This window comes from Drechmeria coniospora, chromosome 01 (genome assembly GCF_001625195.1).
Source record: "Drechmeria coniospora strain ARSEF 6962 chromosome 01, whole genome shotgun sequence".
NCBI lineage: Eukaryota > Fungi > Ascomycota > Sordariomycetes > Hypocreales > Ophiocordycipitaceae > Drechmeria > Drechmeria coniospora.
This window is the reverse complement of record NC_054389.1, coordinates 6,689,815-6,713,308: the sequence shown is the minus strand read 5'-3', so window position 1 is coordinate 6,713,308 and position 23,494 is coordinate 6,689,815. Positions and strand designations below refer to the sequence as shown.

Genomic DNA, 23,494 nt, shown 5'->3' with positions numbered 1-23,494 from the left:
TTATAGTTCATCACGATCTTCTCTGTCAAAACTCTGCCTAGATTTATATTTTTCTTCCGCTTCGAACCAATCATCACAGTATGACGAGTCAATCATTGTTCGTCTCCAGAATGCAACACCCTTGGCCGCAGCGTACGTCGGATCATCAGAGACCAGTAACTCAACCTTAGGTCCTGTTCCAGTCTCCTTAACCCTATGGACAGGGTCGTTTTGTATATGGGTGACTGTTTGCCTTACGGCATCCAGGAATTCGGGAGTATTCGCAGCCTCACCCGCTACAACTACTAGGTAGCTCTGTTGGTAAATATCCCGTATCTTGGCATGCTCTCCAACTCGAGATATAAGGTGCTTTTGAAGCCTCTGCCAAAAGCTTGCCCTGTCAGTCGCCTGATGCTGTTGGTTTAAACCAAAATCTGGATCAATATTCCCAAGTCTGGCACCAACAGGGGAATGAAAGAAGCAAGTCGCCATTTGGAACGACGTATATAGAGACTGGTTTGTAAAGCTATATAGTTACGTTAGTAGCAACTATATTATTTGGTGAAGAAGGCGATGCTCACCTGATGAAGTAAACTACATCTTGTCTAAAAAGGATTTCGTCGGACCATTCAGGGCCTTTGCAGCGAAGGTCAGGACATATCTCACGTCCGTTGGCAGCAAGAACAGAGTTAGCCTCGCCAAGGTAGACGGGATCCATATTGTCAACCGTTAAAGGTCTTAGTCCCGCTAGTTTCCGTGCTCTTTCCACGAAGCTGCTGTCCTCTGTTTCTTCATGTCGCCAGGCGGTAATATAAGGTGCGGTGATAACCACGGTAGCTGGTAGAGGTGCTCCGAGAACGGCTTCCGATGCAGTTCGCAGCGGAATAAGCATCTCAGCAAGAATTGCTGCCCCGTACGGTCCCCCAAGTCCTGTATATTGCTTCAGTAGCCTCGAGAGTTCTTCTCGCTGCACCTCGGCCCTGGAAGGATACCATCGAGAACCTTGCTGCTTTTGTATCTCGCTTTGTAAAAAGGCCTGGTACCTTAGACTCCCCTCCACTTTGGCAAGCTTAATAATGGTTCCATTAGGTAGGTGGGCAACCGCAGTTCTAATCACAATAACGATATTAGTAGATTCTATCTAACATGACGAGAGAGTGCTTTATATCAAGCCAGCAAACGCACCCGTAGGATTGCCCAAGGTCAAATCCAATGGCAGGTCGAGAGTCAACGGCACTCGACAGGGCGCAAGGTAGGATAGCAAGGAGCCAAAAAATGGTAGCTAATCCAATATTTTTCAAGGCGAGATGATGCATTAGTTTGGCCATTGCTTTGCGAAAGTAGCTCTTCCGCGCCAAAGTAGCTCTTTCAACTAGCCTGTGTATGGATGAGGAGATTACGAGAATGAAACCGAAACTCCATATCAGCACCAAGAACTTGGAACGAACCATCCGAAAAGGCATGTATTTGCCACTAAAATATATCACGTGATGACTGCATCCGAATTGCTACTTGCACGGGAGAGGCACGTTACGACGACGATCATTTTTCTCAGCCAGTGCAGCGCGGCCCACGCAACCAGACAAATTCAAATTACGAAGGCGACTTGTTCGGCACAGACAGCAAAAGTGCGCGCTTACTCGTGAATGCAACAATGTCTTTGTGCAACCACCAATCAAGCGGGCGTAAAAGCATGGAAGAGGGGTTTGGGGGCGAGGGCAGGCGCCGCAAGGGGCTACAAAAAAAGCGGCACTTCAAAAATGGCATTTGGTCTGTCGTGAGCGCCGACGATGCTGAATTTGGACGCCTATTTCTCGCTTCGAACCGCGAGAAAAACCGCTTTTCCTTATATACTCTGTAAATAAGAGTATTCTAACGGCGGTGATTTTTTTTTCCAATAGAGAATGGCCTCAGGTTGTGATTTGGAAGAGGTAATTCTATTTGTGGCGGTGAGGTGGTTCTGGCGATACGGTTGGGCCTCGGCTACTGTGAACTTGAATATAACTTCTGCTTTACTTGTTTTCATTTACCCATCTGAAAAAAATGTATACAGAAACATCAAATGTGCTGCGGACCTCTGTGCAAGACATACTTAGATCCATTGTTTTCGTACCAGAAGCTGCAATACCGAGCGATGTTTTGATCATGCGGGAATCCAGGTGTATCACTGCGAGTGTGCAAGTCTAATTGGTGGACAATGTCAGCAATACCACCTGGGAGGGCGGCAGCGGCGATCGCAGCAATAGAACTAAGCAACATGTTGAGGCAGCCGTAATCATGTCATGTAATAAGATTGATGATGATCATGCAGTAGGTGTTTTCCGCGAAAGATAATAGTCCTCAGTTGGCACTCGTAATGCATGCAACAATTGCTTAACAACTCGTACTCGTACAGTTTCTGCGTCTCTCTTGCGCTAGTCCTGAACTAGTATATCATACAAAGAAATGTTTGGGTGCAATGTACTCCGTGGTACTCCATAGTAAGTATTTCGTTCTCGTATCCCTACGAAGTACAAGTACATGAATAACTCTTTGTGGCTGAAGACCTAGACGGAATGTTCAGTTACCCAATTTGGAAGGTCAGCCACACGGCGTCCGGAAGGCGGCGTCCGTAGTAAAGTGGTTCGGCGCGCATATCAATTGCTAAGGGTAATAGATGTCTCTCTACAAAACCTCTCTTTCCTTTAACTCGTACTCTCATTAGTTGAGATAAACAGTTGGATCAGCAGGTAATAATACTTCTATAAAACTTGCACCGACTGTGGGGTAGCGGCTTGTGCTTTTGTCCACCATCGTAGGATCCTTATTACCGCCCAGGAGACTCAATACTACGTAACCCTTGTTGAAAATACTTGTATTTATACTCGTAAGACTACCCAAATAGGATACTATCCTCTGTGCTGCTACCTGCAGCAACTGGCGGCAGTACTACCGCCAGCCAATATACTACTGTTGCGTGCACGACCTACGCAAGTAGTATCAAGTCGACCGCACAAGTCGATTGATCGGACCGTTAATTGGGTTCCTCCCAAGCTACTACAAGCAGCTACCCGGCAGCAGTACTACTGTTGGCTATTTTACTACCAAGTATAGTACTACCAGTACTCGTCGTAACAAGTCGACTAAGCAGTCGACCATTCGTATAGATCAACGGGCTATACCAACTATCCAGCTATACCGGCTGTAGCCACAGACGCATGGTTTAATTGCCAAATAATACAAGCGGTTAATACAGTATACTGCTGATCTACTTCGTACAGAGTACGCAACTGCTATTTTACTCATCGAGGTAATACCTCTTATGTATACAGTAATTGTCCTGCGCACTTCTCTTGGACAATCGCACATTGCACCTTGCACCAGTATACCATTCTTTGCAACTGCACATTGAATTCTTCAATTCATACTTCTTGCCCAGTTAATAATTGGCACCCCTTCTACTGTTACTAACAGCCTGGTTGATTCCCTGGTCCGGGCCCGTGGTACCCTACCAGACAACCGACCAAAGCCAGATGCCGATGGATCCTGTCACTCCTTGAAGGTTAGCGCTGGTGATTCATGCTGGGCCATCACGGCCAGCTCTGGCGTCACAATCGACGATTTGAACTCATGGAACAAGGATACGTGGGGCTGGCAGGGCTGTGCAAATCTGCAAAAGGACCAAATAATTTGCCTCTCCAGCGGAAATTCTCCAATGCCAGCGCCAATCGACGGCATAACCTGCGGGCCTCAGAAGCCGGGCACGCCAAAACTGACCGGCACCTTTACGGGACGAGACCTCACAAACCTGAACCCGTGTCCCCTGAACGTCTGCTGCTCGGGTTGGGGATTCTGCGGCACCACGGCCGAATTCTGCACCGATACTCCCGCCGATACTGGCGCCCCTGGTACGCACAAGCCCGGTACCAACGGCTGCATTTCCAACTGCAACATGGACATCATCAGCAGCCCCGATCCTCCGTCGTCATTCCTCTCCATCGGTTACTTTGAAGGCTATGGACTCACCAAGCAGTGCGACAGAGTAGATATTCGTACTATTGATGTGACAAAGTACACGCACATCCACTTTGCGTTTGCAACCGTCACTGCTGATACATTTGAGGTTGACATGGGCCCTACGCTTAATCAGTTTTACTACTTTAAGACATTGACTGGCGTCAAGAAAATTCTGTCCTTCGGCGGTTGGACATTTTCTACCGAGTAAGTATTTACTGCTGTTTAATTTTATTTCTTATTCCCTTAGCATGGAAACGCTGACTTGAGTATCACGGCAAGCCCAACCACCTATGGTATCTTCCGCACCGGCGTTAGCCCGGCCCATCGACGGCAAATGGCCCAAAATATTGCAAAGTTCATCGTCGACAACGACCTGGATGGAGTCGATATTGACTGGGAGTACCCCGCCGCACCGGATCTTCCAGGTATCCCCACCGGCAGCTCCACGGAGGGCATCGACTACCTCAAATTTCTTATAACGCTCAAAGAAACTTTACCGGCGGGCAAGACGGTGTCATTTGCTGCGCCATCATCTTTTTGGTATCTGAAGGGATTCCCAATCGCTCAGATCATGAAGGTTGTCGACTATGTTGTCTACATGACGTATGACCTGCATGGGCAGGTAAGCAAACTTCATCGTACTTGGTGTTTCGTTGGTCTGATGAAACGTACATGTTAGTGGGACTATAACAACAAATGGAGTAACCCTGGTTGCCCCGCAGGCAATTGCCTTCGGTCACATATCAACATAACAGAGACGATAAACGCGCTCTCCATGATTACTAAAGCTGGAGTGCCCTCAAACAAGATTGTAGTAGGGGTTACCAGCTACGGCCGTTCATTCAAGATGACTACCCCAGGATGCACTGGGGTGATGTGTAACTTCGTTGGGCCAGAGTCTCAGGCAGCCAAGGGCCATTGCACTGACACAGCCGGCTATATATCCCAGATGGAGATTGATTATATTATCAAGAACAACCCCAGCGCCACGAAGTTATTCGACAATGCCAGTCTCAGCGACATTTTGGTGTGCGATGAGACCGAGTGGGTGTCGTACATGAGTCGAGATAACAAGAATAGGCGTAAGAGTCTCTACAAGGCTTTGAATTTCTTAGGCACGAGTGACTGGGCAATTAGCCTGGATGACAATGGCCTAGTTCGACCAGAAGCGTCCATGATGGACCCTGCCAGCAGCTCTTCCTCTGTCGGTAATGGCGTTTCTGACTTGCTAATCCATGATAGTTGCAAAACTAGAGGTCGTTTGGATATGATCCAAGAGGCCTGGTTCGAAGCAGGAGAGCTTAGCGAGGCTACCTATGAATGGTCGCGCTTCAACAAGTATCAAAGAGTGATGGACAACTACTTTGGAAAGAGATCAGGCCAAGTACCCTTACTACATGATAGTCTCTGGCGTAAGCTTTTTCTTTCACTTTCCACTCTAATGTGATCAATGCGGGCTTTGGAGCCGATCCGTAATCGATCGATTCTGAAGCCTGGATTAATGGATGTTGTGCAAAATAACTGACTCAGCTGTACACTTTTCCTCAGAAAATTTCAAAAATCACATCGAACTTCACTTTGGCGGTAGCCGCGACGATGAATACAGCAGAGCAGTGTACACCTACATTTACTGCGATGAATCAGACCTGCCCAAAAAGGTATACGAGAAGCACAATGTTGCATGCTTTAACGGAAAACAGGGGAAACATGTTAGTGCAGTAACATATAGGTTCCCAGGCCTTTTGTTCTGGTCGGAGTACTATATCCTTCTGTGCCCAAGTTTTTTGAACGAGCTAGACAACCAGCCAAAATTCACGAGCCTCAAAAACCTTGCCTACGAGGCGGAGAGTTTCCCGGTACTTCAACAGGAAATCAACAAATGGAGTTCCGGCGTGCGCGCCGGAACCATGTACCACGAAATAAGCCACTTTCAAGATATTTCAAACCCTCACTGCGGCAAAAATGAATATTACAACCCGCGACAAATTGTTTCCATGGCACGTAGCGGGGCCAGGGACCAGTACGAAGAGCTTGTAGCGAACGCGCATTCTTGGGTTAGTCGGAGACCTACCCCTTCCTTACATAAAAGAAGCTTCCACCGAGCCTTCTACCCTCCATCCCAATTTTTCTAACCGAGCTTTGCGATATTTATAGGCTCTCGCGGCTGTCTCCATGTGGATGATGAAGCGTTGGCCGCACATCGATGTGCCACTGCCCAGAAACATGAAGGTCCAGCAACGAGACGACAACGACGATAACGAAACAGTTCCTGATATCGTCGATCCGGACAGTAAGTGACATTAAGCAATATATTGCTTTCTTTTCTGCTCTGCTCCTTTTGCGTCTCTTTCGTCTCTACTCTCCTCACAGAGTCGCCGCAAAGCCGCGCAGCAAATATTAGGGCACAGAACTACAAGTCATGAAGACAGAATAGAAAAAGAATAAAAGCTAACAAGACTGCTATAGACTCTTTTGATGCCTCACGGGTTGATCCTTCAAAGTTTACCCGGCTTAGCAAATTGGCATCAGTCTCAAAGTCTCTCGACTTGTAAGTGCAATTTTCCAAGACCCCCAAAGTCGGCCAATGCTACAGCACAACACACCATTTGTCTTTGAGATTGAATGAAAGCTTACACTTTCCCTTTCAAATAGAGAATGCGTTGAAGGCGAATACCAGCATAAAGACCAGTGCGAAGCATTTTGCAGCAGAGGTGGCCTCGGCGAGTGCAACAAGAGGGACAACAACCGGTGGGAATGCAGTAATTGCAACAACCCAACGGCGTGCATACACGGCGTCCATAAGACTATCGAGGAATGCCGAAGAAACTGTAAAGGTGGTAGCTGTTTCTCTAACTATCAGTGCGACCCCGTCGCCGGGACGTGCGACGGTCCTCCAACTATCAGCTGCGACTGCTAGGAGCAGTGAACAAAGGACCTTGGAAGGGCTTTGGACCTACCTTATTATACTGCTTCAGTATATAGACAAAAAGGATTGCTATTTGTACTGGCTATATAAAGATACTGCAAAATAATCACTAGCTACCTATAACGAGCTATGCCTGTAGTATAATAGTATAGTAACGGATATTTTAAAAAATCTTCGAGCACCTGTCAAGTTGCCAAGGCAAGAAGCTAAACAGCTGAATATCCTGCCCGAAGGGTAAATACTGTATTATAACTGCAATTCAACTTTCCTCGAGGGGGCCCACTAGAACCCCCCTTTCCCATAGCTTATAGGACGACGTCGTTTAGTCAAGGTAGCGTGGTGGGTATCGAGCCTGACGGCGTTGTAGGTCAGCGAGGCACTTCTTCATCCCTGCGAAAACCCAGCACGTAGGAAACACAGGCATATTAACCTTCCGACAGCGTGTGGTTATTGAGGCTCTGACGGTCGAAAGGAGCCTCAAGGAGGAAGCCTTACAGCCAGGTAACTCGTGAGACAACAATATAGCTAATAAGGGCCTGGAAGTCGCGTGTGGCAAGGTCAGTAACTACTTGATCCTTCGTTAGGCTCTAGCATTTGTTTACAGCTCATCCTTTCAGGACGGCGCCCGCCATCACTCCATTAGAGACCATGGACCTGGTCACCCTATCGCTTGTTTGGGCAAAAACATATTCACTGGTGTCTGGCTGACTGTGGGGAACCGTTACTTGAAGTTACTCGCGCGCTAGCCAGCTCGTCTGAGACTTGAGTAACGACGCGAGCTTGGTGGCACTAGCTCCTTATCATCGCTGGTGAGCTCCCACTCGGAACGGCATCTCCGGACGCTTGGCTGTCGTCTACGCCCACTAGACCGCTCGCCGGTCGTCTTGTCCGGCCCGAGTACAGCCGTCTTCGTGCCCACACGCGACTGGCTTCGTTTGCCTCTTGGCTGCGCACTCGCTAGATCAACCGATATCGTTACGGAACCAGGCTGCGCTGCATTCTTTGGTCGCCCACGGACGTTCGTTGCAATCTTGGGATCTAGTACATGGATCCTGCGAACAAGACTCTCGCAGATGCCACAGCGGATAAACATCCCGTTTCGTGAGGACTTTGCGTGCTTAGATCGTATTGCGGCCATGATTCGGAGCAGTTCTAGCCACAGGTTGCAATATCTTCCAGCTAAGGTCGAGATCCGGCGGGAGTCGCCTTTAGGGCGTAGCGATACTCTCTGATGATCAGGGCAAGTCCTTACCAGGAGATAGTCCTTCGAATCCCACCTAGGTACTTTGAACTAACATTAGAGTATATATGCAGGGTTAGTGCCTCGTCTTCTGCATAGCTATCGTTAAACTCCCGTCCTAGTCATCAAATATACCTTCTATCGCCTTAACGAGCCCATGTAGGTTGTGCATTCCGTTAAGAAAATAACTCTTAATATTGTTATTGCTCGCCTCGGTGCCGGATGTTACCCTTCCTCCCATCAAAGCGTACAGAATGAGCTGAAAAGGCTATGGGCTTCTCCGAAACGACGGTGCATTCGGGGTCAGGACACTCCACGATGCCCCCGTTGGCACTTTGGATACGCTTCTCCAATTAATCCCACAGCATCTTTTTTCGAGTATACGTTCTTTCCACACCATATGCAGGGTACCGTTTTGATTGATCTGGTGTTGTAGACAACATGATGATATCCCTCTTTTGGGGGGTAGTGTTACGGACTGACCCCAGTAGGGCATAAGCAGTGGCCATGCTACTGCGGTCCAAAGTGTTTGTCATGGTCGCTGTCAATGTCTGTATACGCATCTGAATCTTCGTGGTATTCCTTCAAGTTCGTTCCTTGATCTCGGGGTTTGTTGTATACCAGTTCGTGTTTTCAAGAACCCGTCCACATAGAGATGTGACGTATAGTGATTTCGTCGATTCTATCCAGTCCAATATGGAAGCTGGACGAGTCTCGGACCCAGATGAAATGCAAATGGTAGATAAACAAATCCGGTCCCACGATTGGTTTGACCTTTGGCTACCTCCTCGAAACAAATTGTGACGTGAATTCTGACACCGAGACCCGGTAAAGATGCTTCATGAGTTCCGGCTTCGGCTCCTTCCCAGCGTATTTTTCGTACATGCCACCCAACTTTCTTGCGTAAACCCGGATGCTGTTCTGGGCTCGAATGGCCCGCCCTCTCTTTTTGCGTTTCCGACTCCTGCATGAGGTAGAGCAGAAACGCTTCTCCAAGTCCTCTAATCGCATAAGAAGCGACCTTGCCTCGGCTTTCCGGTCATGCCGCCCAAGCGCCTCGCAGAAAGTAATCCATCGTCGCTGGAGTCAAGTGAGATCGATTTTGTGATTGTCCGAATGGTTCGGGGAGATAGGCCGGCGTTCTTTTCCTCGCTTCGACTTTTTCTTGAGTTCGTATATCTAGAGGCTCGAGTTCGGGTATTTCTTCTTCGCGGAGTCGCTGTTGATAGTGCTCAATCCGATTCGCGTTAAAGATGACATACTGGCTCGAGCGTCAGGACAGACACGTGCCGCAGCATGTGCGCAAGTGCGTAGCGAAGATGTGGCTGGATGAACGACATGACAAGGCGATATCATTGAGAGAGAACAAGTGCTGAGGTCCACGACGTAAAGATTGAAAATTAATTTTCACGGTCATGGTTCTCGATTTTATTTTTGATGGTCGCTTGCAAATATATCCTGTTTCCTGTTTCCGGCCTGCCTTCGTTCAAAGCGCGTACCGTGAACTTGACGGGGTGCGTATGTCCAAACCCTGAAGATGTTTTGAGACAAGGTGCTCCAGCTGGCAGAAAACAGGCACAGCGCCAAATTTGTCTTCTGGGTAGGTACCTGTAAGAAAGCACTCGCAGTGGCCGCTCCGCGTACTTCTTCACATTCGCCTCAACACGGCAAAACGAAATGAAGAGTCAGTCGGCTCGACACCGACCTCCTCCTCACCTCCTCTTCATCTGTTCGTTTCCCATCATCCATTTGCGCCGCCGAGCAGAGCATGGACAAAAAGAAATAAAATCATGTCATATATCGCCATGCTCCAAGGACAAGTGTACACTACACGTGGACGGCACGCTACCCAGACCGACGACCAGCGCGACTCCGTCGCCCCATTTGGCCAGCAAGAAACGTCCGTCCACATGGTCATCCTCATCATCCTCCGTCATGCACTTGCTGCGCAAGCTGCCAAGCTATTTCCTGCTTGTGGCCGTCGTCTGCTGGCGACCACCACCTCGTGGGGCCATCGGCATCGACGTCCGATCACCATGCACCCTCCCCCACTCCCCTATCCCCAATCCCCAACCCTCCGGAGGAGTGGCACGCGTTCCCTGCACGGGCCGAAACCGAGTCATGCCCGTCGTGCCCGCACCCGCACCAGTACCGGTACCTTCTCGGCAGGACGCCGTCCTTCGGCGGCCATGCTCAGCCATGCTCAGTCCACCTTCCAGTGGTCCTGCTCGTCCGACCCGAGGTACAGCTCGACGCCGTAGAGGAAGGTGGTCAGGCCGACGTTGATCCAACGCCACGATCCGCCTCCGACATCGCCGCCCCGTAGCGTCCAGCCGTCCGGTCCTTCGCTCGTCGAAAAGTGCTGCAGCAGCAAGCTCGTGTAGACGGCGACGAGGATCGAGGGCGAAAACCAGCTCAGGAAGCCGAGAACCTTGCTGGCCGTCTCGGAGTCGTCAAAGTCCGGTTCCTGCATCAGCGCCCGCGCGCCGAGGTCCTTGACCGACGGGATGATGCGCGTGGCCGAGTAGAAGACGAAGAGTCGGTAGGTGAGGGAGACGATGACCGAGGGCGTGATCGTCTGGAAGGCGGCGTAGAGGAGGGCCAGGGACGAGTGCATCGCCGACGGGAGGGAGCCGAGGATGTGGAGCAGGGTCGAGTACGACGCCATGATGATGGGCGGCAGCGGCGGGATCTCGGGCTGCGTCGCGCCCTGCTCGCCCGCCTCGCCGGTGCCGTCGGAAGGCAGGTAGTCGGTGAATATCTGGTACACGCAGAGGACGACGTAGGCGAAGAGGAGCGAGCTCTCCACCGGGCTGCCGCGTCCGCTGCCGATGCCGTAGGTGCAGAGGAAGACGGCCGTCGTCATGATGACGCCGATGAGCGTCGCCTCGACGTTGCTGATCTGCGGGAACTGCGCGACCCGCCAGAGAAAGTATACGGCGCTCGCGATGATGGAGCCCGACAGGGCCAGGAGCATGATCTGTTCCTCGTCAGCGTGCGGAGCGGAAGGAGAGGCGTGCCGTCGACGATTGACGCACCACCCACGTGTCACTCCGCCCTCGGTTGACGAGCCAGCGGGTCATCTGGCCGGCCGCCTGGATGACGAGCAGCGTGCAGAATCCCTCGAGCAGCTGGAAGACGGGGCCCGAGTAGCGCAGGACCTTGTCCCAGCTGCCAAGCATGACGGTCTCGACGATGCCGTCCTTTCCGAACACCCATTCGGACCAGCTCCGGCTGTTGGACTGGAGGACGCCGCCGAGCGTCCGCTCGACCCAATTCGTGCTCCCGGCGTCGACGGCGAACTTGTCGAGGGCCCATATCATGAGGGACGGGATGACGATCCATTGCGACAGCCGGAGGAGGGTCGAGATGCTCCAGCCGAGCCGCGATCGCTCGGGCGTCACGATGCGGATGGCCGAGTAGGCAAAGTAGTATATGAAGAGCGACAGGCTGTAGACGAGCCCGCTGTCGCGACCGCCGACGTCGAAGGCGACCGGGATGGAGAGGACGATGCTGAGGAGGAAGACGGAGCTCAAAACGACGCTGAAGAACCACCACATCGGTGCGGCGGGACGGCCGGCCGCTGGCCGTGCCCGACAGGACGTGGACCGTTTCTCCGCGAGGACGGAGGAGTGAGTCGGCGACGACGAGGCCGGGAGGCGGTGCGGGTGCAGAGCGGGAGCCGTCGTTGCATAAATACCGTGCCTGCTCGTCGTGCCGTACGCGTGGAGAGGAAAGACCGGACGGGGGCAGACGTCGCTTCGACGAGGGTGGACGTGGAGAGTTGGACCGAACAAGGCTCGGCTCCTCTCCTCCCCCTGTCAATTCTGTCGCTTGTTCGCGCTTCGTGCACCGACGTCACCCGTTCTGTTGTGCTCGGTGCCGTCGCACCTGTGCTCGTGCTTGGGACCAACGGCGTCGTGGAAGCAGGGGCCTGCAGGTGCCTGTGGCTCCGATGTTGATGTTGTTGGAAGTGCGTTGTACCGAGTACGTGCCTCGCCGCTAGATGGGGTCGTACGGGTCGCCTCTCCAGGACAGCCTGGCTGATGGCCGCCAGTGATTTTTTTCCTGCTCAGGGGCGGCGGCCAAGGGAGGTGTCCACAGCGCTTGGTGGGTGGGTGGGAGGACAGCATTATCGACCAGGAGGCCTTATCTGCACGTGAAAGGGACTCGGCCGAGACATGGAGGCGGTGACGAATTGCTCTCGCCCTACCCACCAGGTCACCTCGGTAAAGGCTCAGGACGTTCGGAGTACTTGCAGGTGTACTTGGTCTGTAAGAAATCCGCAAGTACAGTAGTATCGAGGAGTATTACGGAGTACAGTACGGAGTACTCCGTACGTACTAAGTATTGAAAGTAAGTAGTAAGTATGAGTATGAACGTGAGGGGTGGTGCTGATGTGCTTGTACATGCATACAAAGCACCTACAGGACGGAACACACAGCGCAAGAATCTCGATGCAGAGCATGTCTACGCCATTACACAACTCGCCTGCAATTTCTGCTGTCACTGGCAAGGTTCACGTAGTTGCATTACCGTACTGCGTACGTTGCAAGTACACATATCCTGACGCTTATATATGCACTCTACAGTAGCGTCTAGGTGTCTCCGTACAGTGCTTGCTTACAGTACATTTACCACCTCAAACCGCAGTAATTGGTGGAACCCATGTACTAGGTACCCTGCATAGGAGCACATACAGTACTTATACTTACTCACCTGTGTCTCTTGCACTTAAATCCACCAGCACCTGTACTCCGTACACCTCTACCTAGGTACCTAGTACTTGTACTACTATTAGCCTACAAGTCCAGAGTAGTATGTGCTGTCAACCTTGCCGTAGTTGTACTACCTAACTTTGATACATGTACATGTACGGAGCACTTCGTACTGGGCAGCATTTACTTGTATTTATAATGTACTTAGTTACCACTTCATACCAGGTCCCTCTAAGTACTTAGTTGTGCAGTATCGCTGATGGATGGACGCCGACGAGGGGCATCTCGGCGGTCAACCCTTCTTGCCCAACTAGAGCTAGGGGTGGATCGGTGGGCTCCCACTAATTTCTCTCGCACCGATGGGGCACTGGCTTACTTATGTAATACAAGAAACTCGTCCACTGCGGCACTAGCGCCGGGCCCAACTTGTGTTTGGTCATGAGCCAATTACGAGCAGCAGGTCAGTTGACTCCGCACAAGCCCAGAGAACTTCGTTCCTACCTGATGCAAAAATTACACTCTTCTCCTCACCTTTTACCAGCAAAGTTGCGCTCCCTACCGCCATCGCAAGCTCACTGCTTGCGTTGACATACGTGCTTGGATGATGCCTCGCACGTTTCAAGCATGGCCTGCACGCACTTCCTTCGCCAACCAGCCACTCACCAATCGTCTATCCGTCATGCCCCGGCTCTCTCGTCCTGTGAAGGGAACAGCGCGTCGCATCCTTTCCAACGTACCGCATACGCGCTAGGCTTTGGCGAGAGTCGTCAGCCATGGCACGCCTGACGTTTGAGTTTCAGCAAGCCTGTCAGAACACCAAGAATTAGCGCCGCCAAACATCGCCAAGGTTACAAGAGCGCCCATTCATCTGCCGCGTGCATGCGGCATCGTCTCCCTTCCATCATGCCAACTCCATCCTCTCGGCAGCCGAGTTCGTTCACGCATGCTGCGCTCCGGTTTGCAGGACGAAGTTGGATGCAGCGATGTTGGCCTTGATGCTCTCCTCCATCACAACCAACCTGGACACCAGGCCACTCTCCGACATGAAGCCTTCCTGTTCCTTTGTCGGCATGACGGGTTGGTGTGCCTCCTCGCGGTTGTGCCCAGCTGCTCATGGTGTGGTTTGTTGCGCCTCGACACCACGGCAGTCGAAGTCGATGTTGAGGATGGATGTTGGAAAGGGATCGCGCCTGGTCGTCACCTACACGATGCCTCACGGCTTCAGCTCGATGGGGGTCGGAGAGGGCGCAACACCAGCCGATCGACCAGACCACAACCTGCTGGCCTCGCCAGAGCAACCTCACCCTCCACGACCGAGCGCCCCGAAGCCTTGCGGCGGCAGCCACCCTCCCATGAACTGGGAAATAGGCTATTTAATTGAGTGTTGTTCATGTTTGATCGGCGAGCAGGGGCGGCGCCGTGGAAAGCGTTCCGGTCAAACTGCTCGTCAGGTGGAATGGTATAGCCGGTAAAGGCGATAAAGGACGACCCCGAGGCACGTAGTTCGATTCCCAAGTACGATGGTAAAAACTACCAGACGACTGCAACACCGAACTCGATGCACCACCAAGGCTAGATAGTGACTGCATCACCGAGGCTAGATCACGACTGCATTACTGAGAACCGGATCGAGACTGGACAACAAACGACAGAGATGTAGGAGCCCAATAGGGCTCCGAACTCTATGGACTTTTTTTATACTGAGACCCACTTTTTATAGTTGATGATTGGCTGATGTCACTCTCGACTGCCCGATTTGGCAGCTTTTTAATAATACCTAGGTAAGCCTATGCTGCGAAAGACTTACAGGTTAAGTGTAGAGTATTCATTAACCCAATGAATGAGAGAGATGCTTTGCAATGGCCGGGAGAACATTAGCAATCAGCTGTTACCTATTTTTAACGCCCGTGCGAAGATGTTGTAAATGTAGAAGCTACGTAGAGACAGTGTATTTCCAACTAGTCTTCTCTGCAGTCAAGTCGTTCTCATCACAGCGCAGTTGGGAGAATCGGGCATTCGGTTCAAGCAAACCGGCCGTCGTGAATGGTGCGGCTTCGTTCCCTTCATAGCACTGTTTCCCCCCGTGTATTACATGTACTTGTGCGGACACTCTGCTGCGAGTGGCAAGCCTGAGAGCCAAGGAAATGGGAAATGCGCTCGCACATGCACGCAAGGCAGTCGGCGTGGCTCAAGGTGAGCTGCCTGAGCCCATTCCAAGCTATCTGAGTCGGCAAGCGGCAATGGCTGAAGGACGATTTCCGGTCGATGGCTACGGCCGTGGCTACGGTTCGAGTAGGGTAGGTATGCACGTATGTGCTCTGTACTATCTGTAGCCATATGTACGCATTGTGCTGCAACTTGTGAGAGAGGGTGGTGCAAGTACGTAGCTGTAAAAATTAGGTGCACATCGCAATTCGGCGGGATGGGATGCCAGGATGGTCCCCACAGCGGGCGGGATGCCCCCCTCCCACCCGCTGATCAAGGCAGCAAACACACGCTGTTGACGTCATGAACAGGGCCTGACGCCAAAATTGCATGGTTTAACGCCGTGAATGACTTTGCTGGTGTGGCCATCTGCATGTCGGATTCTTGTATTTCACGCTCCTGAAGCATCGGCAGCTTTGGCGTTTGACACTTGGATTTCCGCAATGGGGTTTCTTTGGACGGCGGCCCAAATTCTGGTGATGTGTCGCTTGCGCTGTGTTGAGGCTATTGACCACGCTCCTTCCTCCGCCGTCCAAGGCCACAGCCTTGCCACAACCATCGTCACCAACGTTTTTTTTTTTTCGCCAGCCTCGTCCTTTGGAACTTTGCAACCTCATCCCCGGTCTGCCATCTCACCGATCCGACCAGGCGCTCCTCTTGGTCGAGCGGTGAGCCTGGTGAGCCACGCCATCCTGTTTGCCCTCAACTCGGAACAACGGATCGGACACGGAACGAACTTGTCCCAACGTCGCGAGTTTCTCCCATCGGCTCTAGCCGTGAGCAAGGTCCGACGTCAAAGTCTTCAGCATCGTGGGTAGTGTCCCCACCCACGCGCCGGCTAACCTGTCATGGACCACCACGGGCCTTCGGCTGGTGTCAAATCCCTTTCCAGGTCCTTTTATGTTGCTGAGGACCGTTGTCAGATATTTACACGCAAAATCTAGTCACGAGTTAGCTCCAAGTTGAGCTTGGAGCCTTGGGCAAAAAAGTTAGGAGCCGGCCAGTGTGCTCCTACATATGTTGAGTCCTATCGTACGTCGTAGTTGGAGTCACCTTGATGGAGTCGACCTTCCGGCTCGTGGCCATCCGGGGTCAGCCCACAATCGAACGGTGTTGTTGAGCAAATGAGCCAATCGTCAACCATGCAATGAATGGTGCCTGGATTCCAGATTCCACAATGAAAAGTAAAAAACCATTGGCCCCGCTAGAGGCGCCCAAAAAAAAAAGCCCATCGGGGGCACCAAAATCCGCCCCGGAGTTAGCAGGAACCACTAATATTACATGTATAAGTACTTACTTATACTTGTACTCGTACTTCCAAAATACTCTGTAATGCTGTAAAATTACCTAGTATGCAAGTACAGTACGGAGTACTTCGTACTGTACAGAGTTTTGATTCAATTCGCGCTTGTACTTCTACTTGTTCTTATACTGCACTGTACTAACTTGTACCTGAAAGACCCGCCCACGCCCCTCGACGGGTCGACACTGGGACTGACCGATTGATTCCTGCCCCTCGCGTCCTGCTCTTTCGTCTTCATTAATATCTGGCCAAGGACGTTGTCCTCACATTCCCTCCACGCTTGGCTTGCTTCCCGAGTCGTCGCGGGGATATCTCAACCTCATCCGACCTCAGCATGCCGTCGACCCTTTCGGCGAATGCCGAAAACATGTCCAACGGCAAACCTCGGTCCGCCAGGGACGCCAATCCCAAGCATGACTTCTTCTGGACCTACACCGAGGAGCCGCACCGGACGCGCCGGCTTGCCATCATCAAGGCCCATCCCGAGGTAGCCAGCAGCCAAGCCCCGACCCTCCCATCTCGCATCACCGTCCCCAAGCTGACAAGACTTCTCCGCAGGTCACCAAGCTCTGCGGTCCCGAACCCCTCACCAAGTATGTCGTCGCCGCCGTCGTCGCCATGCAGGTCTTCTGGGCCTGGTACCTCCAGCAAACGCCCTTCTGGTCTCTCAAGCTCTGGGCCGTCGCCTACGTCTTTGGCGCCACGGCCAACCAGAACCTCTTCCTCGCCATCCACGAGATCTCGCACAACCTTGCCTTCAAGAGCCCGAGAGCGAACCGCTTTTTCGCCATCTTTGCGAATCTCCCCATCGGCATTCCCTACAGCGCCTCTTTCCGGGTACGTCTTTCGAGCCTGGAGGAGGCAACCGTGCCGGACATATGCTAATGCCTGCGGCCACAGCCCTACCACCTGACTCATCACAAGTCTCTCGGCGTCGACGGTCTCGACACCGATCTTCCCACGGCCTTTGAGGCCTTCATGCTCGACTCGATCCTCGGCAAGTGCTTCTTCTGCACCTTTCAGATCTTCTTCTACGCCATCCGCCCCATGGCCGTCTACCGTATCCCTCTCACCTTCATCCACGCCGTCAACGTGGTCGTCCAGGTCGCCTTTGACCTTGTTCTCATACATTTCACCTCGCCGCACGCGTTCCTCTATCTCCTTCTCTCCTCCTTCCTCGCCGGCAGTCTACACCCCCTTGCCGGCCACTTCATCGCCGAGCACTACGTCTATGAGACCGTCACCCCGACCCAGCTTGACCCGGACAACAAGGTCCCCGTTCCCGAGACCTTTTCCTACTACGGGCCCCTCAACTGGCTCACCTACAACGTCGGCTTGCACAACGAGCACCACGACTTCCCCGCCGTCCCCTGGACCCGCCTTCCCGCCCTCTACGAAATCGCAAAGGAATTCTACGAGCCCCTGCCTCGGCACGAGAGCTGGTCCTACGCCATCTGGCGCTTCATCTGGGACGACAACGTTGGCATCAATTGTCGCGTCAAGCGCAAGAACGGCGGTCGCATCGTCGGCGGTGTCGTTCATTGGAAGGAGTCGGAAATTCAGGCCTAAAACTGATCATATCCCGCTACATGAGGCAAAGCACTATTTCTCTTTGGTTTGTACCTAAAAAAAACATAGACGGCGGTCGCAGGGATTGAGCTCGGTATGTGTATGTTTGTTTAGCAACGCACTCGTCTCACTCCCCGCTTCTTGCCACTGCGTCCGTCCTATGCCCCTCTCTCCTCCAAAGAGCATGGCCCATCTCATTGGCATCTGCACGGCAGTGTAGCGCACGTGCCGAAACATGGACTGCTTTTTCTCCAGAGGATCCGTGAAACGAGACATGCGGGTATCGAAATGAGTGGCTGCGGAACGCTTCATGCACTAGGTATAAGCTGCATCATCGCAAGATGCATCCGTCACGTACCACCCACCCTGCGCATCGGACAAACTTCAATTGGAGAGCACAACGGATACGATCAATGTGGTCAAATTGACCCGGTACTAGGTGAGGGAGAGTGCGTACCAAGTCCCTTGCTCTGCCGAGTTCAGCTTTCGCGGGTTCAAGTCGTTGGTGCTCGGCAAACGTCACGCATTGCTGGTCGCCATCAGGGCACTTTGCATTGTACAAGTAAATTCATGAACGCGCAGAGTCTTGGGCAGATATAGAAACCTACACTGTCCGCACTTCAGCCACCACCAAGCCCGTTTCCCCAACCACCTTGACACGTGCGCGCGAGGACGCACCAACCAGTACGCCCTGTCCTCCAAATGTGACGAGACGGCAACGCCTCACACGGCGCTGCCGCGTCGCCAAGTCGAAACTGTATTCCAAAGAACTCCACCTCGCATCGAGCATCGTTTCCTGGTCATGTCCCCTGCACCCCATCACGGCAGCTCCCCGCGAAGGGAACGCCACTTCGTCTCGGGGTGACCCGTCGGCTACCCGTCCTAGATTTTTCACAAGCCACCGGATCGGCCTGGGCCATGGCTCGTTTAGAAGAAGAAGTAGGCCAGCAGGAAGCTCATCAGGCAGAGCATGGCGACAACCTGGACGGGCACGCCGTCGGCTTGCTTGACGGCCTGGACGGTCTGACCCCCGACCTTCTTCACCTCCTCGGTGGCGGCCTTGACGTTGCGCTGCCGAAGGCCGCTGTCCTTGAGGTTCACCAGCTCGGCCTCCGCTTTGGCGAGCTTGGCCTTGAGCTCCTGGAGGGTGACCTTGGCGGAATCCGAACCGGCGCCGCCGGCGGCCGGGGACGCGGCTGACTTTGAGGGGTCCGATTTTCTGTCTTCGACGTCCCTCGTCTCGTCAGACGTATACGCCGGGGGGGCCGACACGGGCGTCGACTCTAGGTCGTTTTTGGGGGACATGTAAGTGCGGGATGCCTCCGGGGTCTCGCTGACCAGCTGCGACGGATCCATCAGTACCTAGGCACCTCGGGGTGCGAGTCGGGCGTAGCCTACCCCATTGATCATGGACTGCCTGTTGGGCGTCCCATGGGACGACGGGACCGAGTTGGACGCTTGATCATGACCCCCGTTGGCGGCCAGCCAGTTGACGCGAATCTTGCGCTCCTGGATCTGGCTCTTGTCGGTTGCGTCAAGCTGGCCCGAAGCCGTCAGTTGATTGATCGAAGCAGATCCGAGTTGGCCGTCGAGGGCACCTACCACAGAAGAAATGGCCGCAAACTCCTTGTCGGGGGTGATGGGTGCAGACTGAACGAGGAACTTGTCGCGACATCTCGTGTCGGCGGGAGGGTCGGCTTTCATCGCTTGCAGGAGGACTGGTCTCCATTAGTCGAGGGGTACAGCGTGACAAGGTATGGATACTGAGCGCACCGGTGACGTCAAAGTCCTGACCGGGCTCGATACGGCCAGCATTTGGTCGGACGCAATATCTGCGAATGGAGTATCAGCCGCCGTTCCCGCAATACGGTAGGGTCCGGTCGGGGCCGGTCCGGTCGGGCCGTCGTACTGTTTCGGGGCTGTAGTTTTGACCTGGCGGGTAGGGCATTAGCACGAGGCAATGCAACTCGAGTGGAGCCAACTGCGTGATGGGTAGAGTACCTTGAAGGCGAGGGGCGAGGAGGTTGGGTTTTTGATCGTCAAGATCTGCGAGACCTCGACGGTGAAGGGGCCTGGACGGGTGCGTGTCAGCCGAATCCGGTCCCATCGGACCCAAGGATACGCCCAAACGACGTACGGCGAAAGCTCAGCTCGGAAGGCTCGATATCGACCGACATGATGCGCGGCTCGCGATGCGCGGTTCGAGTTGGTGAATGCTGCCGGTGACGAGGGGGGGGGGGGGGTTGAGAAACGCTGGGGAAGCGAGCGGGAGGAGTCGTGTGAGGAGATATGTCTGGAAGCGACGGATGGACGTGACAGCAAGGAGGGCGCGGGTGACGACGAACGGACCTCGACTGCGTTGACCTTGGACGGGATGGAGGTGAGAGACGAGCAAGAAGCAGGAAAATAGGCAGGGCGGCTGGAGGAAACTGGCGAGCGACGAAGAAAGAAAATCAATCGTTTCAGCTTCGATGCGCCGTATGGCGAGTTGCCCGCTCTCGGTCTAGAGCTCGGACCACTTGACACTAACGGACTGGAAGAGACGGAGGGACGGAGGGGACAGAGGAGAACTGCCAAGGCGGTCGCCAGTATCAGGCGTGCACTGAGCAACGGGCTGCCATCCGCAAGAGCTGAGCTGGCCTCTCAGGGGTGGGTTGCCGTCCGATCTAAACCTGGTTCGGCTAGTAGCGAGTGTCACCCCCCTGAAGAGCGAGTATTAAAGCGAACGAGGTCAAGTACAAAAAATAGAGCACAAGGTACAGTGTACTCCATACATACTTGCAAGTACTTGCCTGCTGGTACTCGCATGTATGAAGTACTTACATGCACGCCTATGCAACAGCAAGCACTGCAGTAAGTGCAGGCATTATTAATTCAAGTGTCAGTTCAAGAAGTACGGGACAAGTACTCCGTACTTCATTGCGCAACGAAAAAAGTCCTTGTACAGGAGTGCACCAGCAGCCAAGTAGAAGCCAGAAGAATACAGGTACAGGGAGGTGGTCTCGGCTTTCGAGTCTTTATCATGACCCTTTATGGCCAATGTAGATAGTATCGTATTATCGCCATACCAGCAAAAAGAACCCATGGACATGCTGCTCTCTTGGCACTGGTTAGTCCTCATTCGGCGGCGTTTAGAGATGGTGAAGAGTGGCATGCCGTGCACATATCACGGACAGATTCGAGACTTTTCAGATTATGTGATGCCACGTTCTCCCTCAGCCTCGGGCCAGGTACAAGACCGAACTCTTTCCAGCTTCCCATCGGCTGGGAGTGCTGAACTTTTACGGAGATTGATGGAGGCCGGGTCGATTTTGTCTCGACGTATCGGAGCAAATGTGATTTATTTTGCGCAGCAGTGTATTCGCCTGGTGCCCAGTGTATTGATTACCAGCGTCAAGAGCTGGCGGAGCCTGATTTCGAGCATTCAGACAATCAACCAACACTTTTGCCGTGGCGGGGAATGCGTGCCAGAACAGTTCACGCACGTGATGGGATTATGTCGCCTTGTACATTGCTATTTGACTGTAGCAGCTCATTATACAAGATCGGCGTTGTATCATCGGCCACTACGATCGAGTGCATCCAGCGGGCATGGTCTGCCTTGTTAGCTGTCGCACTGCTGGTGGATCAGCTGGGCGCTGGCGAACTACTGCACTTACAGTACGGAGTACAAGAATACGTACTTGCAGGTGTTCGTACCTCACTTTCCCTGCTCGAAGAAGGCGCGAATGTGCAATATTATGAGCAAAGTATGCCTTCACATGGTCGTGTGCGAGCCTGACGTTTGAAAAGAAAAAATGCACCAAAATTCCAAATAAAAGGGCCACAGGTAATCAAGGTACTGCACGCGATAAGCCTGTGGATCGAGTCGTTCTCCGACGCGGAATCACTTTATTGCAGTCCCGCCAAACACCCTTTCGTCATCGTCCTTGCCGATACCTGATTGGATCTTTACCCCACCATCATCTATTTCCTCGTAGCTCTCGACCACGTGCCGCCTCAACTCTGGCCTACAGCTCCGTCACGTTCGAACCGCCACCATGCCTTCCGATCTGGAGCAACTGATTGATATGGGCTTCGACAAGACTCGGTCCGAGCTTGCCGTCAAGAAGAGCGGAGGACGTACGTCTCCGCCTACACCCACGCACCGCACCTCCCGCCATGTCACTAACTCGTGGCGCAAGTGCAAGGTGCTCTCCAGTGGCTCGAGGACAATCAGGACAAGTCTCTGGAGGAGATACAGGCTGCCGAGGCAAACAAGGACGAGGGTGAGGACGAGGACGAGACGAAGGCGAAAATTGCAGAGCTGGAGAGCGGTCAAGTCGCCAAGTCGCTCATCTGCAATGACTGCGGCAAGCGGTTTCGCAACCATGACCTCGCCAGCTACCACGCCTCGAAGACGTTCGTCTACGCTCTCGTCGCATGGTGCCAATGCTCGCTAATTCTCGTCTCAGAGATCACGCAGACTTCTCCGAGTCTACGGAGGAGATCGCCCCCTTGACCGAGGAGGAGAAGAAGGCCAAGCTCGAGTTGCTCCGTGAGCGCCTCAAGGCCAAAAAGGCAGCCATGTCTGCCGAGGACATGGAGGAGAACAAACGAAACGAGGTGCATGGCCCCGAAGCCTACCGCGTGCTGTGCAAGTTTCCATCTGCTGACCGTGATTCGCATCGCAGAGAATCCGCCACAAGGCCACGAGGGAGACGCAGGACGCCAAGGAAGAGCTTGCCCGCAAGGAGCAGATCAAGGAAGCCGCTCGCAAGCGTTTGGAGAAGCAGGAGGATATGGAGGCCAAGAAACGCATCAAGGCCAAGATCGAAGCCGACAAGGCTGAGCGCCGCCGCATCGCCGACGAGGCCAAGGCTGCGCGAGAGGGACGAGCACCAGAGCTCCCCGCAGCGGCACCGGTTGCCGCCGTGCCTGCGACGAAGCCCAAGAGCGACCGCAAGGAGGCCCGCCTACGGTTGCAAACCAGCTCGGGCAACCTCACCAAGACGCTGCCGGCGGAGACCACCTTGTTTGAGTTGGCCCAGATGGTCCAGGGCGAGACGGGCCAGCCGGTGACGAGCTTCTCCACCACCTTCCCCAGGCAAACGTTTGAGGGCGAGCTGGACATGTCCAAGACGTTGAAGGAGGCAGGCTTCGTCCCTTCATCCGTCCTCATCGTCAAGTAGCGGCGACGTGCTGGCCGCTGGCCGTGTCGTCAGAATACATGGGAGAACGTCGGCGCACATCAAAGGCATGCTGGAACCAAACACGTCAAGCGCGTAGCAAAATCGAAATGGCCTCGGTTGTCACCATCATACAGTGTCATGATCCCGTCTCACGTCACGTCACGTGGCCACCATGTTCATCGGGGAGAGAAAGCATCTTGGTTTTCCGAAGTCTTTCAATTGACCAACTCGCCACCCGCGCGAAAACTCCGTCGTCCGAGCGCGTTTATCGAATCATCGCATGAACGAAGCGACTCGGTCCAGGTCCGCGAGATCTGTCGCGTTTTCTCCATCCTGTATGATTGATCCATTGGGAACCCCGAAGCCATGCAGTTGAAGTACATAGAA

General features: G+C 53.3%; 6 protein-coding genes across 6 annotated transcripts; 3 read left to right on the top strand and 3 right to left on the bottom strand.

The window, feature by feature from the left end:
- On the bottom strand, positions 1-1,295 carry DCS_01741 (uncharacterized protein; the record flags this gene model as incomplete). The annotated part of the gene is made up of 3 exons (XM_040799073.1): positions 1-505; positions 561-1,088; positions 1,165-1,295. The coding sequence occupies 3 exons, from the start codon at positions 1,293-1,295 to the stop codon at positions 1-3; spliced, it is 1,164 nt and encodes a 387-aa protein (XP_040659956.1).
- Positions 1,296-3,673: 2,378 nt separating this feature from the next.
- On the top strand, positions 3,674-6,527 carry DCS_01740 (uncharacterized protein; the record flags this gene model as incomplete). Its single annotated transcript, XM_040799072.1, has 6 exons — positions 3,674-4,179; positions 4,255-4,597; positions 4,655-5,387; positions 5,524-6,029; positions 6,130-6,265; positions 6,442-6,527. The coding sequence occupies 6 exons, from the start codon at positions 3,674-3,676 to the stop codon at positions 6,525-6,527; spliced, it is 2,310 nt and encodes a 769-aa protein (XP_040659955.1).
- A 3,817-nt stretch (positions 6,528-10,344) lies between these two features.
- On the bottom strand, positions 10,345-11,701 carry DCS_01739 (ER membrane protein; the record flags this gene model as incomplete). Its single annotated transcript, XM_040799071.1, has 2 exons — positions 10,345-11,121; positions 11,180-11,701. 2 exons carry the CDS (start codon positions 11,699-11,701, stop codon positions 10,345-10,347), a joined length of 1,299 nt encoding a protein of 432 aa, XP_040659954.1.
- Positions 11,702-16,701: 5,000 nt separating this feature from the next.
- DCS_01738 (dihydroceramide delta-desaturase) lies at positions 16,702-17,936 on the top strand (the record flags this gene model as incomplete). Its single annotated transcript, XM_040799070.1, has 3 exons — positions 16,702-16,854; positions 16,926-17,204; positions 17,268-17,936. The coding sequence occupies 3 exons, from the start codon at positions 16,702-16,704 to the stop codon at positions 17,934-17,936; spliced, it is 1,101 nt and encodes a 366-aa protein (XP_040659953.1).
- A 927-nt stretch (positions 17,937-18,863) lies between these two features.
- DCS_01737 (PapD-like protein) lies at positions 18,864-20,113 on the bottom strand (the record flags this gene model as incomplete). Its single annotated transcript, XM_040799069.1, has 6 exons — positions 18,864-19,277; positions 19,335-19,654; positions 19,710-19,768; positions 19,846-19,868; positions 19,938-20,008; positions 20,074-20,113. 6 exons carry the CDS (start codon positions 20,111-20,113, stop codon positions 18,864-18,866), a joined length of 927 nt encoding a protein of 308 aa, XP_040659952.1.
- Positions 20,114-21,976: 1,863 nt separating this feature from the next.
- Positions 21,977-23,107, top strand: DCS_01736 (UBA/TS-N domain containing protein; the record flags this gene model as incomplete). The annotated part of the gene is made up of 4 exons (XM_040799068.1): positions 21,977-22,058; positions 22,121-22,337; positions 22,391-22,541; positions 22,610-23,107. The coding sequence occupies 4 exons, from the start codon at positions 21,977-21,979 to the stop codon at positions 23,105-23,107; spliced, it is 948 nt and encodes a 315-aa protein (XP_040659951.1).
- Between the last annotated feature and the right edge of the window lie 387 nt (positions 23,108-23,494).